This window comes from Psammomys obesus, unplaced genomic scaffold (assembly GCF_907164565.1).
Source record: "Psammomys obesus unplaced genomic scaffold, mPsaObe1.curated_primary_1811, whole genome shotgun sequence".
Classification (NCBI taxonomy): Eukaryota; Metazoa; Chordata; class Mammalia; order Rodentia; family Muridae; genus Psammomys; species Psammomys obesus.
The window spans coordinates 2,269,244-2,281,929 of record NW_026590511.1 but is presented as its reverse complement, the minus strand read 5'-3'; the positions used below and the strand labels follow the sequence as shown (position 1 = coordinate 2,281,929).

The following is a 12,686-nucleotide window of genomic DNA, read 5'->3' as shown; positions in this document are numbered from 1 at the left end:
AGCAGGAGAGCGGTGGTGGGAGCCATAGACAGAACAGTCAGCTTACTGGTGGGTGTTAGGAAACGTGCAGCTGTGAAGGTTACATGACGGGTTCACAAATCACACCACAAGACCAGTTCCATGTGGGAGGTTTATTAGGGGAAGGGAAAGGGGGTCGCAGAGAGATTAGGCAGAAGAGAGAGAGAGAGGCAGGGCTCCAGGAGTTCTCTTATAAGGTGACCCAGGGCATGCCCAGGTGGTCCCAGGTGATCAGCGGGTGATCTTCTTGGTGGCTTCACAAATGCCTGATAACCGGTTTGTCAGGTCCCTTGGGGGTGGCCGTAGAGATGCCTGCTTACTGATCCCAACAGTGGGCATGGCTGGCAGGATGCAGGCTGGGCAGGGTACCACAGACACCTCCCTGAGTCAGCCATCAGCAGCTACTGAACTGGGGTTTTGACTCAGGCAGAGTGTGTGGGTGTGTCTCAACTGCTGGGCCTCCAGTTCTCTCCCCTTTCCTCCCAAACTGCCTTCTTCCCTTCCCTTCCCTTTCCTTCTTGTTCCTTTCCTCCCTGTCCACCTTTCATCTGAGGCAGGGTCTCATGTAACACAGGCTGACCTCAAAATCACTATATAGATGGATGACCTTGACTCTCTGACCCCTCCCCTGGGTCCACAGGAGGAGGCCCAGGAGCATGGCACTGTGGTGGCTTTATACCGCAGTCATCTCCTGTATGCCATTCAGGTGAGTCTCCTGCCTCCTGACTCCACCTAAGGGTGCCCACCTGGCTTTACCATTATTCTGGCACCTCCTGGGGCTCAGTTTCTCCTGTTCAGAGCCAGCCTTGTGGCTTCTGGGAACATACCTGTGCAGCAGGGACCTTCCATATGGAGCACTGACTCGCTTGGGTTTGAGTGGAGAGACTTGCAAGGGGCAGGGGAGCACCCAGCAGGTGCACCAAGGTGTGTCTCTGCCTCTGTCCCCTCCCACCTCCCCAGGGACAGATGGACGAGGACGTACAGTGCATTCTCAGCCAGATCCTGCAGATGCAGTGGCTGCAGGCACAGGGCCGCTGAGGACTCAGCTCAGATGTTCAGTCTCCATCCTTCACCTCGGCACGCTGAAGCCACAGACATCACCACCTTCTCACACACCTAAAGAACAACAGGACTCAGCATGCAGTGGGAGACCAGCCTGGGCCTCAGCAATGGTGCCCAGCTCACCCCTCACCCCACAGCGCCCTGCACTCTGGCCCTCTGATTCCTGTCACTCCCCATCTGATATGTTCTGAAGCTAGATATACCACTACATCACAACTGAGTACCCAGGTGTAGAAGCTCAATGAGAGAGAGAGAGAAGGGAAGGGCAGGGAAGGGAGGGAAGGGAAGGGAAGTGAAGGGAAAAAGAGAGAGAAGCAGTGTGGGACGCTGGGTGAGGGCATGCTAGGGAAGAGAGACTCAACACAGTTTGTTCTTCTGCATCCATAACACAATTATGTCAATAAAAATGAGTGCCGTACAGTATTTAAAGTTTGCTTCGGGGGGTGGGGGGGATACCCTACGTAGAACCCTCAGGGAGGGGATGAGGTGGTTTTGTTTTTCTGAAACAGGGTTTCTCTGGTAGCCATGGCTGTTCTGGAACTCGCCCTGTAGACCAGGCTGGCCTCAAACTCAGAGATCCACCTGCCTCTGCCTCCCGGGTGCTGGGATGAAAGTCGTATATCACCACCGCTAGGATATATATATATATCAAAGTTTTGTCTTTATCTTCACATCCCAGGTTCTCACCCTGGAATCTGGGGACCCTAATTGCTGGTGAGTCCCGTCTCCGACCAAGCTGGCATAAACGTCTGATGTCCTTCCTTCACCCCCCAAACGGTGGCGTGATAGACCCGTGCTACCCCAGAACCTGGGAAAGAGTTACTGTTTCGCTAACGATGTGCAGCGGAGAGAGATGTGGACAATCCTAGGTGTGCCTTACTGATGCCTGGTGACTATCGATCCGGTGGTTTCACTTGATGCGCATGGGCTGGGCGTCTTTACAGCTGTGAGGAACGGTCTGCGTATACGGGACACCTAGTGCCTGCACGAAGGGACAGTGCCAGCTGAGGGCAGGAAAAGTGCAGGGACGACATTGCAGTACGGGCGCAACTTGCACCGCAATGCCCAACCCCGCAGGTCCGGACAGTTGTGCATCTGTCAGGGAGGGGACCTGGAGCGGAGGTCGGGGCTGGGAACCACTGTGCGGCGACACTTCTCAGCACTCTCCCTAGGGGCACAAGCACTCCGCTCCTGTCGCTCAGTCCGCGCTAGCCAATCAGGGCCCCGAGGCGAACATCCGCGCGGAATGGGGAGGACACTTCCGGTCCGCCATGCTGCCGGCCCGGCTTTGTCTGAGGGAGGCTCCTGGTCCCGAGAGCCGCGCGGCGAGCCGCTGCCGGGAGCCGAGGCGAGCGGGGCGAGCTCGGAGTCCGCGCCATGGTGAGCGGGGCCGCCGTCCCCACGCGGGGAGGAGCCGCGGGAGCCCGAGTGGGTTCGCCCCGGGGGCGGGGACGGGAGGCGCCCGGTGTGATTCCGCTTGTTCCCTGAGGTCCCGGCACCTCCCAGGCGGAAGCGGGACCTCTGAGTGACTGAGCTCACCTAGCTGCGCCTGCGCACAGCATGGGAAGAAGGAGTGGACGCTTACACACTGTTCACGTCATCCTGCAGGGCGCGCGCACGCGCGGCTTTCCTTGTCAGGGAAGTCAGGAAACTAGGGTGTGCTGACTCGCAGACCCTAGTTTCTCCAGTGTCTTCTGGAAGTTCTGCACTTGTCTGTCTGTCTGTCTCTCCCTGTGTATGTGCACTTCTGTGTTCATGTGCCATGGTGCTCAGGTGGAGCTAGAGAACAACTTTCCTGAGTGGGCTCTCTCCCTGTGTGAGTTTGGGGGTGGTGGTGAACTCAGATTGTTCTGCTTGGCAGCAAGCACCTTTACCTTCTGAGCCAAGCCTCCAGTTGGAGAAGTATTTTTTAAAAAATGAGATCACTATAAAGCTCAGTAATTCAAAAGGCATGACACATAGTTCAAGGCAAGGGCATGTGCTTCCAGTAGAAGCTTGGATGGAGCTACAGAGAGTCAGCTTGTTTTTCTATAGCTAGGGATGTGTGTTAAGGCAATTCAAAAGTTTTGTCACTCCATGCATGTCTATGAACAACTTAAGAAACATCATGAGAATTGATTTTAGGGTAACAAATTTTTGTAACATTGTGAAAATACAAAAATGGAATCTGTGAATGAGAAGGAAACACATGTCAATTACCCAATATAAAACTGTTTTAGATTCAGTAACATAGTACATTCATGATGATGTATAATTTTATCTAGTTTCAAAGCATGTTTTATCCAAATTAATGTTGTGAGCCTAATAGGACTTCAATCTTTTTTTTTTTTTGAATTTTATTTTTTTCTTATCAGTTACCTTTTATTAACTCTATCCCAGCCGTGTCCCGATCCCTCATTCCCTCCCAGTCCCTCCCTCCCTCATCTCCACCATGCCCCTTTCCAAGTCCACTGATAGGGGGGACCTCCTCCCCATTTATCTGCTCCTGTTTTATCAGGTATCTTCAGGACTGGCTGCAAAGCTCTCCTCTGTGGCCTAACAGGACTGCTCCTCCCTTGGGGAGTGGGGAGGCCAAAGAGCCAGTCATTGAGTTCCTGTTAGAAATAGCCCTTGTTCCCCTCACTATGGGAAACCAATTGGTTACTGAGCTACCACAGGCTACATCTGAGCAGAGGTTCTAGGTTATATCCATACATGGTCCTTGGTTGAATGACAGTGTCAGAAAAGACCCTGTGCCCAGATATATTAGGTCCTTGTGGAGTTCCTATCCTTTCCCCATCAGACTAACTCCCCTTCTTTCTTATGATTCCCTGTACTCTGCCAAAGGTTTGGTCATGAGTCTTTGCTTTGAAAACACTGCTAGTTAGAGTCTTTCAAATGTGCTCAGTTGACTCCTGTCATATGTTCAATGCACATCCCATCTGTCTTTCTAAACAAGGATTTATCATCTTACCCCATGTCCGCTCTCTTGATTATCTTTTTTAGGTGTACAGATTTCATTATGTTTATCATATCTTATAGGTCTATATAAGTGAGTATATACTGTGTTTGTCTTTCTCCTTCTGGGATATTTCACTCAGGATAATCTTTTCTAGATCCCACCATTTGCCTGCAAATTTCATGATTTCCTCCTTTTTGATTGCTGAGTAGTATTCCATTGTGTAAAAATACCACAATTTCTGTATCCATTCCTCCGTTGATGGACATCTGGGTTGTTTCCAGGTTCTGGCTATTACAAATAAAGCTGCTGTAAACATGGTTGAGCAAATATCCCTTTTGTGTACTTGAGCAAAGTTTGGGTATATACCTAGCAGTGGTATAGCTGGGTCTTGAGGAAGCACTATTCCTAATTGTCTTAGAAAGCGCCATATAGATTTCCAGAGTGGTTGTACCAGTTTACATTCCCACCAGCAGTGGAGGAGGGTTCCCCTTTCTCCACAACCTCTCCAGCATGTGTTGTCCCTTGAGTTTTTCATCTTGGCCATTCTGATGGGTGTAAGGTGATATCTCAGGGTCATTTTGATTTGTATTTCCCTGATAGCTAATGAGGATGAGCATTTCTTTAAGTGTTTCTCTGCCATTCGATATTCCTCTGTCGAGAATTCTCTGTTTAGCTCTGTTCCCCATTTTTTAATTGGATTACTTGGTTTGCTGCTTTTCAGCTTCTTTAGTTCTTTGTATATACTCGATATTAGTCCTCTGTCAGATAAAGGGTTAGTGAAGATTCTTTCCCAATCTGTAGGCAGGCGTTTTGTTTTGATGACAGTGTCCTTTGCTTTACAGAAGCTTTTCAGTTTCGTGAGGTCCCATTTATTGATTGTTGCTCTTAGAGCCTGTGCTGTTGGTGTTCTGTTCAGGAAGTTGTCTCCTGTGCCAATGAGTTCTAGGCTGTTCCCCACTTTTTCTTCTAACAGATTTAGAGTATCTGGTTTTATGTTGAGGTCTTTGATACACTTGGACTTTAGTTTTGTGCAGGGTGATAAGTATGGATCTATTTTCATTTTTCTGCATGTGGACATCTAGTTGGACCAGCACCATTTGTTGAAGATGCTGTCTTTTTTCCATTGAATGGTTTTGGCTTCTTTGTCAAAAATTGAGTATTCATAGGTGTGTGGGTTTATTTCTGGGTCTTCTATGCAGTTCCATTGATCCTCCTTTCTGTTTTTATGCCAATACCATGCAGTTTTTATTACTATTGCTCTGTAGTACAACTTGAGATCGGGGATAGAGATACCTCCAGATGATCTGTTGTTGTACAGGATTGTTTTGGAGATTCTGGGTTTTTTGTTTCTCCATATGAAGCTGAGAATCTTTTTTTCAAGGTCTGTAAAGAATTGAGTTGGTATTTTGATGGGAATTGCATTGAATCTGTAGATTGCTTTTGGCAGGATGGCCATTTTCACAATGTTAATCCTACCAATCCATGAGCACGGGAGATCTTTCCATCTTCTGAGATCTTCTTCAATTTCTTTCTGCAGAGACTTGAAGTTTTCTCAAACAGGTCTTTCACTTGCTTGGTTAGTGTCACCCCCAAGGTACTTTATGTTATTAGTGGCTATTGTGAAGGGTGTTGTTTCCCTAATTTCTTTCTCGGCCCTTTTGTCTTTGGTATACAGGAGGGCTTCTGATTTTTTTGAGTTGATTTTGTATCCTGCCACTTTGCTGAAGGTTTTTATCAGCTGGAGGAGTTCTCTGGTTGAATTTTTGGGGTCTCTCATATATACTATCATATCGTCTGCAAATAGTGACACTTTGACCTCTTCCTTTCCGATTTGTATCCCCTTGATCTCCTTTAGTTGTCTTATTGCTCTGGCTAGGACTTCAAGTACTATGTTGAAGAGGTATGGAGAGAGTGGGCAGCCTTGTCTTGTCCCTGATTTCAGTAGTTTCCCTCATTTCTATCTTAACCCATTTGTATACAGGAGGACTACTGAATTTTTTATTTAATCTTGCATTCAGCCACTTTGCTGAAGCCATTGATCAGCTGTAGGAGTTCCCTGGTAGAATTTTGGGGGTTGCTTAGGTACACTATCATATCATCTGCAAATAGTGATAATTTGACTTCTTCCTTTCCGATTTGTATGTACTTGATCTCCTTTAGTTGTCTTACTGCTCTACCTAGAACTTGAAGTACTATATTAAAGAGGTATGAAGAGAGTGAGCAGCCTTGTCTTGTCCCTGGTTTTAGTGGAATTAATTGATTTGAAATTCTATTCATTTAATTTGATGTTCGAAATTGCCTTACCCTCTATTATGTTTAGATATGGGCTTTTGCTTCGCTTGATCTCTCCAATACTTTCATCATGAAGTGATGTTGGAATTTGTGAAAGCCTTTTTCTGCATGTAATGTGATATTTTTACTTTGAGCTTGTTTATATGGTGGATTACGTTGATGGATTTTCTAATGTTGAACCATCTTTGCATCCCTGCGATGTAGCCAACTTGATCATGGTAGGTGATGTATTTGATGTGTTCTTGAATTCAGTTTGTGAGTATTTTAGTGTTGATATTCATGAGTAAAATTGATCTGATACTGTCTTTGTTGGGTCTTTGTGTGGTTTAGATATCAGGGTGACTGTGGCTTCATAGAATGATTTTGGCAATGTTCCTTTATTTTGTTTTGTTGAATGGTTTGAGGAGTATTGTTATTAGCTCTTCTTTAAATGTCTGGTAGAATTCTGTGCCCAAACCATGTGGACCTGGGAATTGTTTTTGGTTGGGAGACTTTTTTTAAACTAATTTATTTTAAGTTTATTTTATGTGCATCAGCGTGAAGGTGTCAGATCCCTTGGAAGTGAGCTGCCATGTGGGTGCTGGGAATTGAGCCCAGGTCCATTTGGAAGATCAGACAGTGCTCTTAACCACAGAGCCATCTTTCCAGCTGGTTGGGAGACTTTTGATGACTGCTTCTATTTCCTTAGGGTTTATAGGTCTGTTTAAACTGTTTATCTGGTCTTGATTTAGCTTTCGTAGTTGAAATCTATCCCAAAAATCATACCTTTCTGTTAGATTTTTTTCAGTTTTGTGGACTATAGGCTTTTGATGTAAGCCTAATTTTTCTATTTCCTCAGTGTCTGTTGATCTGTTTTCTTTTTTTTTTTCCTGATTTTATTAATTTGTATACTCTCCCTCTGCCTTTTAGTTAGTTTGGGTAATGGTTTGACTATCTTGCTGATTTTCACAAAGAAACAGCTCTTGGCATCGTTGATTCTTTGTATCTTTCTCTTTTGTTCCAATTTATTGATTTCAGCCATGAGTTTGATTATTTTCTGTCATCTTTTTGGTGTATCTGCTGTCTTCTGTTCTAGGTCACTTAGTGCTATGAACTTTCCTCTTAGCACTGCTTTCATTTTGTCCCGTAAGTTTGGTTCTGTTGTGCTTTCATCTTCACTGACTTCTAGAAGGTCTTTAATTTATTTATTTTTTCCCTGACCCAGTGGTCATTGAGTAGGAAGTTGTTGGTGTCCATTAGTTTTAGGCTTTCTGTTATTCTTGAGTTCCAGCTGTGATCCATGGTGGTCTGATAAGATGCAGGGTGTTATTTCAATAAGATACTGGGGGTTATTTCAGTCTCCGTGTATCTGCTGAGGCTTGCTTTGTGATAGAGTGTATGGTCAGTTTTGGAGAAGGTTCCATGAGGTACTGAGAAGAAGGTATATTCTCTTGTATTTGGGTGAAATGTTCTGTAGTTATTTGTTAGGTCCATTTGATTCATGAGGTCTGTTATTTTATTTCCCTGTTTAGTTTCTGTATTGATGATCTGTCTATTGGAGAGAGTGGGGTGTTGAAGTTGCCCACTATTAATGTGTGGGGTTTAATGTGTGATTTAAGCATTAGTAATGTTTCTATTACAAATGAGGGTGCCCTTGCATTTGGGACACAGATGTTCAGAATTAAGATATCATCTTATGGGATTTTCCCTTTGATGAGTATGAAGTGTCCTTCTCCATAACTTTGGATTAATTTTGGTTGAAAGTCTTATTTTATTAAATATTATAGTAGCTATTCCAGCTTGCTTCTTGGGTGTGTTTGCTTGGAAAACCTTTTTCCGGCCCTTTGCTCTGAGGTAATGTCTATCATTATTACTGTGTGTGTTTCTTTTATGCATCAGAAAGATAGATCCTGTTTTCATCTCCATTTTGTTAACCTGCCTCTTTTTATTGGCGAGTTGATGGTTGATACCATTGACGTTGAAAGATATTAAAGACCAGTTCCTGTTACTTTCTGTTATTTTGATGATGGTGGTAGAATGTGTGTTATTTCATTCTTTTGGTTTTCCTGATGTGGTGTTATTTATTTCCTGTGTATGGTTGGCCTCTTTGTGTTAGAGTATTCTTGCTAGTATCTTCTGTAGGGCTGGATATGTGGATAGGTACTGTTCAAATTTGTTTTTGTTATAGAATATCTTGTTTTCTCCTTCTGTGGTGATTAAAAATTTTGTTTGGTATAGTAGTTGGAGTTGACATCTGTGGTCTCTTAGTGTTGGTAAGATATCTGTCCAGGCATTCTGCTTTTAGTTTCTGATGAGAGTTCAGGTGTAATTATGATAGGTTTGCCTTTATATGTGACTTGGCCTTTTTCTCTTATTCTCTCTTTGTTCTGCCCATTTAATCATTGAATTATTATGTAGCAGAGGTGATTTTCTTTTTTCTTTTCTGGTTCAATCTATTTGGTGTTCTGTAACACACACGTATTGGCTACTTTAGGACACAGTGACCTATGAGGATGTGCATGTGAGCTTCACTCATGAAGAGTGGAGTTTGCTGGATCCTTCCCAGAAGAGTCTCTACAGAGATGTGATGCTGGAGACCTACTGGAACCTCACTGCAATAGGTAAGAATGATAGTTTTCCTTCACTTTCTAAACAAGGGGACAAGCGTGTGTTGGTCGTTGGTGCACTTCTGTGATCTCTGTTGTGTAAGAGGAAGAATGTAGTGAATAATCAAGCATGGTTCTCAGGTTCACCAAAGATACTAACTTAAAATTTGCATAATTTACAATAATAGATGATAAGTTTTCTGGTGCCATCTTTTAGGTTACAAATTGGAAGACCAGAATATTGAAGAATACTGTCAAAGTTCCAGAAGACATGGAAGGTAAATTTTACATGCACACTGGTACAGATGTGTCACTGAAGAGTTTTTCAATGGGCCCTGCAGTTTTAAAGAAAACCAACATTGTAAACAAGCACAGCCCAGTTTTATGTATATTGATGATTGTTAAATTCTCACAAAACTGTGTACATGAATTTCAGGTAGCTGACCTGTGTTTGCAAGGTATTCCTCTAAGAAGCAAGACAAGCAAACAATATCTAACATATTTTAGTCATAGCCGCAAGAGAGCCATGTTGAAGAACTTGTCAGTTCGTTTTATGCCATTCAGTTATCATGAAAGGCATACACATTGATTAGGGGATCCGTGTGTGTCCAAGATCTTTTGTAAGCATGTAGTAAAGCTATTGTTAACCCTGTACTTATAGTGACATTCCAAAGTTTAGTGAGAGGAACAGTTTGTGGGAGGCATGAATGTTGTTGCCATGGGGTAACCTTAATCTTTACAGCACATGTTTAAGGGAAACAAAAACTTAACTGTGAGTGCAGTGTGAAAGCCATTTGTTTGTCATTTCTCCTTTAATAGCTACAACATCTGTCACTGTGGATACAAGCCTTGTGAGCATAAAGGATATGGAAAGAAGCAGTGTGCCTTTACACTGGACAGTTTTCTTCAAACATATGAAAGAATCCATAGTGAAGAAAAACCCTATGAATGTAATCAATGCAATAAAATCTTTGCAAATTTCCGTAGTCTTCGAAAACATGAAAAAAGTCATATTAGAGAAAAACCCTATGAATGTAATCACTGTGGTAACACTTTTCCAAGTCCCAGTTCTCTACAGATCCACATAAGAACTCATACGGGAGAAAAACCATATGATTGTGACAAATGTGGGAAAGCCTTTGGATGTAGCAGTCATCTTCAAATACACAAAAGAAGTCATGTGGGAGAGAAACCTTATGTTTGCAATGAATGTGGTAAAGCATTTGCACTTCGCAGTAATCTTCAAAGACACAAAAGAAGTCATACAGGAGAGAAACCCTATGATTGCAATGAATGTGGTAAAGCCTTTACAAGTCGCAGTAATCTTCAAATACACAAAAGAACTCACACGGGAGAGAAACCCTATGATTGCAAGGAATGTGGTAAAGCCTTTGCAACTCGCTGTCGTCTTCAAAAACATGAAAGAACTCACACTGGGGAGAAACCTTATCAATGTAATCAGTGTGGTAAAGCCTTTACAGGCCACAGTCATCTTCAAATACATGAAAGAAGTCACACTGGAGAGAAACCCTATGAATGTTCTCAATGTGGTAAAGCCTTTGCACAGAATGGTGATCTTCACAGGCATGAAAGAATTCATACTGGAGAGAAACCCTATGGATGTAATCAGTGTGGTAAAGCCTTCGCAAGTCGTAGTAATCTTCGAAATCATGAAGAACATCATACTCTTGAGAAACCCTATGAATGTACTCACTGTGGTAAAGCCTTTGCGTATTGCAGTAATCTTTATATACATGAAAGAATTCATAAGGGAGAGAGACCCTATAAATGTAATCAATGTGGTAAAGCCTTTGCACGTTCCAGTTATCTTCATATCCATGAAAGAATTCATGCTGGAGAGAAACCCCATGAGTGTAGTCAATGTGGAAAAGCATTTTTATTTCCCAGTAGTCTTCAAATACATGAAAGAACTCACACTGGAGATAAACCTTATAATTGTACTCAATGTGGTAAAGCCTTTGCACGCCGCAGTCTTCTTCAAGTACATGAAAGAAGTCATAGTGGAGAGAAACCTTATGTGTGTAATCATTGCAGTAAAGCCTTTGTGTGTCGCAGTAGTCTTCGAATACATGAGCGATCTCACACTGGTGAGAAACCTTATGAATGTAATCAGTGTGATAAAGCTTTTGCAAGTCGTAGTAGTCTTCGAAATCATGAAAAACATCATACTGTTGAGAAACCTAATGAATGTACTCAGTGTGGTAAGTCACTTGCATGTTGCAGTCATTTTCAAATACATGAAAAAAGTCAGACTGCAAAGAAACTCTATGAATGTACTCAATGTGGTAAAGCTTTTCCATCTTGGAGTAGTCTTCATAATCACAAAAAATGTCATACTGGAGAGAAACCCTATGGATGTAATTGATGCAGTAAAGTTTTGGCACGCCACTATAATCTCCAAACACATCAAAGATATACTGGAGAGAAACCCTATGAATATAGTCCATGTGATAGTGCCTCTACATGTTATGATCTTATTCAAAGGCATGCAAGCATTCCTACTAGAGAGAAGCATCATAAATCTAATAAATACAGGAAAGCCTTACACAGCAAACAATTTTTCTCACTGAGCCATCTCAGTGTCATTCATGCAAGATTAGTAGAACCATTTCATCATAAAAATACTGTCTTGTTTCCAAATTGTATACAAAATGTTATCCAAGGAGAGAGGAACACAGTAATTTGAATAATAAACCTGTTTAAAAATGAAAATTATATTTACATTGCCATCCATTTTTATGGGTTATGTTAATTTTTTTCTGAGGAATAAATTCTTGTTCTTAACACTGTCTCAGAAATGCAGCTGAATACCAGAGAATTGTCTCAGTGGGTAAAGGTGGTTGCTGCTAAGCTGATGACCTATGTTTATTCTCAGGGGGATCCACATTACTCATGCAAGAATTGTTTTGATTACTATGTGTACTACTGGTTTTAAGGTATATCCTACTAATATAATAGGTCCAGCAATATTTAGAGGTTTCTGATATCAAGATCCTGGTGCCTCAATTATGGGAACATGGTCATTTGCAAAGAAAGTATGAACAATCTCAGTCTCAAAATGGCTGGTGCATTAACTGTGAGAAATACAGTACTTTGTTTTGCGCTGGAAAAGTGAATGAGGCATCTCTAAGGGTCTTCTAATATAAACCAGAATGACAGCCAAGGCTTCCAGTGGTGTGTAGGCAATGTGGCAAGGGTTGCTGTTGGACCAGTGAATGTAGGTTCAAGATAGGTATCCAAGACAGTATAAATATATACCCACAAATGCATAAAAAAAACAACAATATAAAGTTCTTCTGGTGTTAGGTAATGACAAGGCTTTTGCTTTTAGCGGTACTAAAAATCTTCACACGCCAATGCCAAAGCATCAGAATGAAATGAATTCTGAGTCCACAGTTTAAAAAGGCTGGACTCTTTCCATTCCGTATATCTGTTCATTTATTTTCATGCAGGATATCACAGTATAGCCTAAATTGGCCTGAATTTGCAATGTCCCACTGACTAGCCTGGAACTCATAGAATCCTGCATCAGTATTCTAAGTAGTGAGTTTGCATGAGTGAGACAAGATGCCCAGTTTCTATCTCCTTAAAACAACAGACTAGGGCTGAAGGGACAGCTCAGCTGTGAAGAGCAGTGATTGTTCTTCCAAAGGACCTGAGTCCAGCACCCATTTAACAGCTCACAACTGTATGATTCCAGTTCTAGGCTATCTGACCCCCACACACATACATGGAAGCAAAACAATGTACATAATTTTTTTTTTTTT

General features: G+C 42.6%; 1 protein-coding gene across 1 annotated transcript in view; it reads left to right on the top strand.

Moving 5' to 3' along the window:
• The first annotated feature begins 2,405 nt into the window (after positions 1-2,405).
• Positions 2,406-12,686, top strand: part of LOC129677134 (zinc finger protein 431-like) — a 38,759-nt gene continuing 28,478 nt past the window's right edge. The window contains 4 exon segments of the mRNA XM_055607770.1: positions 2,406-2,460; positions 8,787-8,913; positions 9,116-9,176; positions 9,718-11,089. Coding sequence (XP_055463745.1) covers positions 2,458-2,460; positions 8,787-8,913; positions 9,116-9,176; positions 9,718-11,089 — 1,563 coding nt within the window. The 5' untranslated portion in view covers positions 2,406-2,457.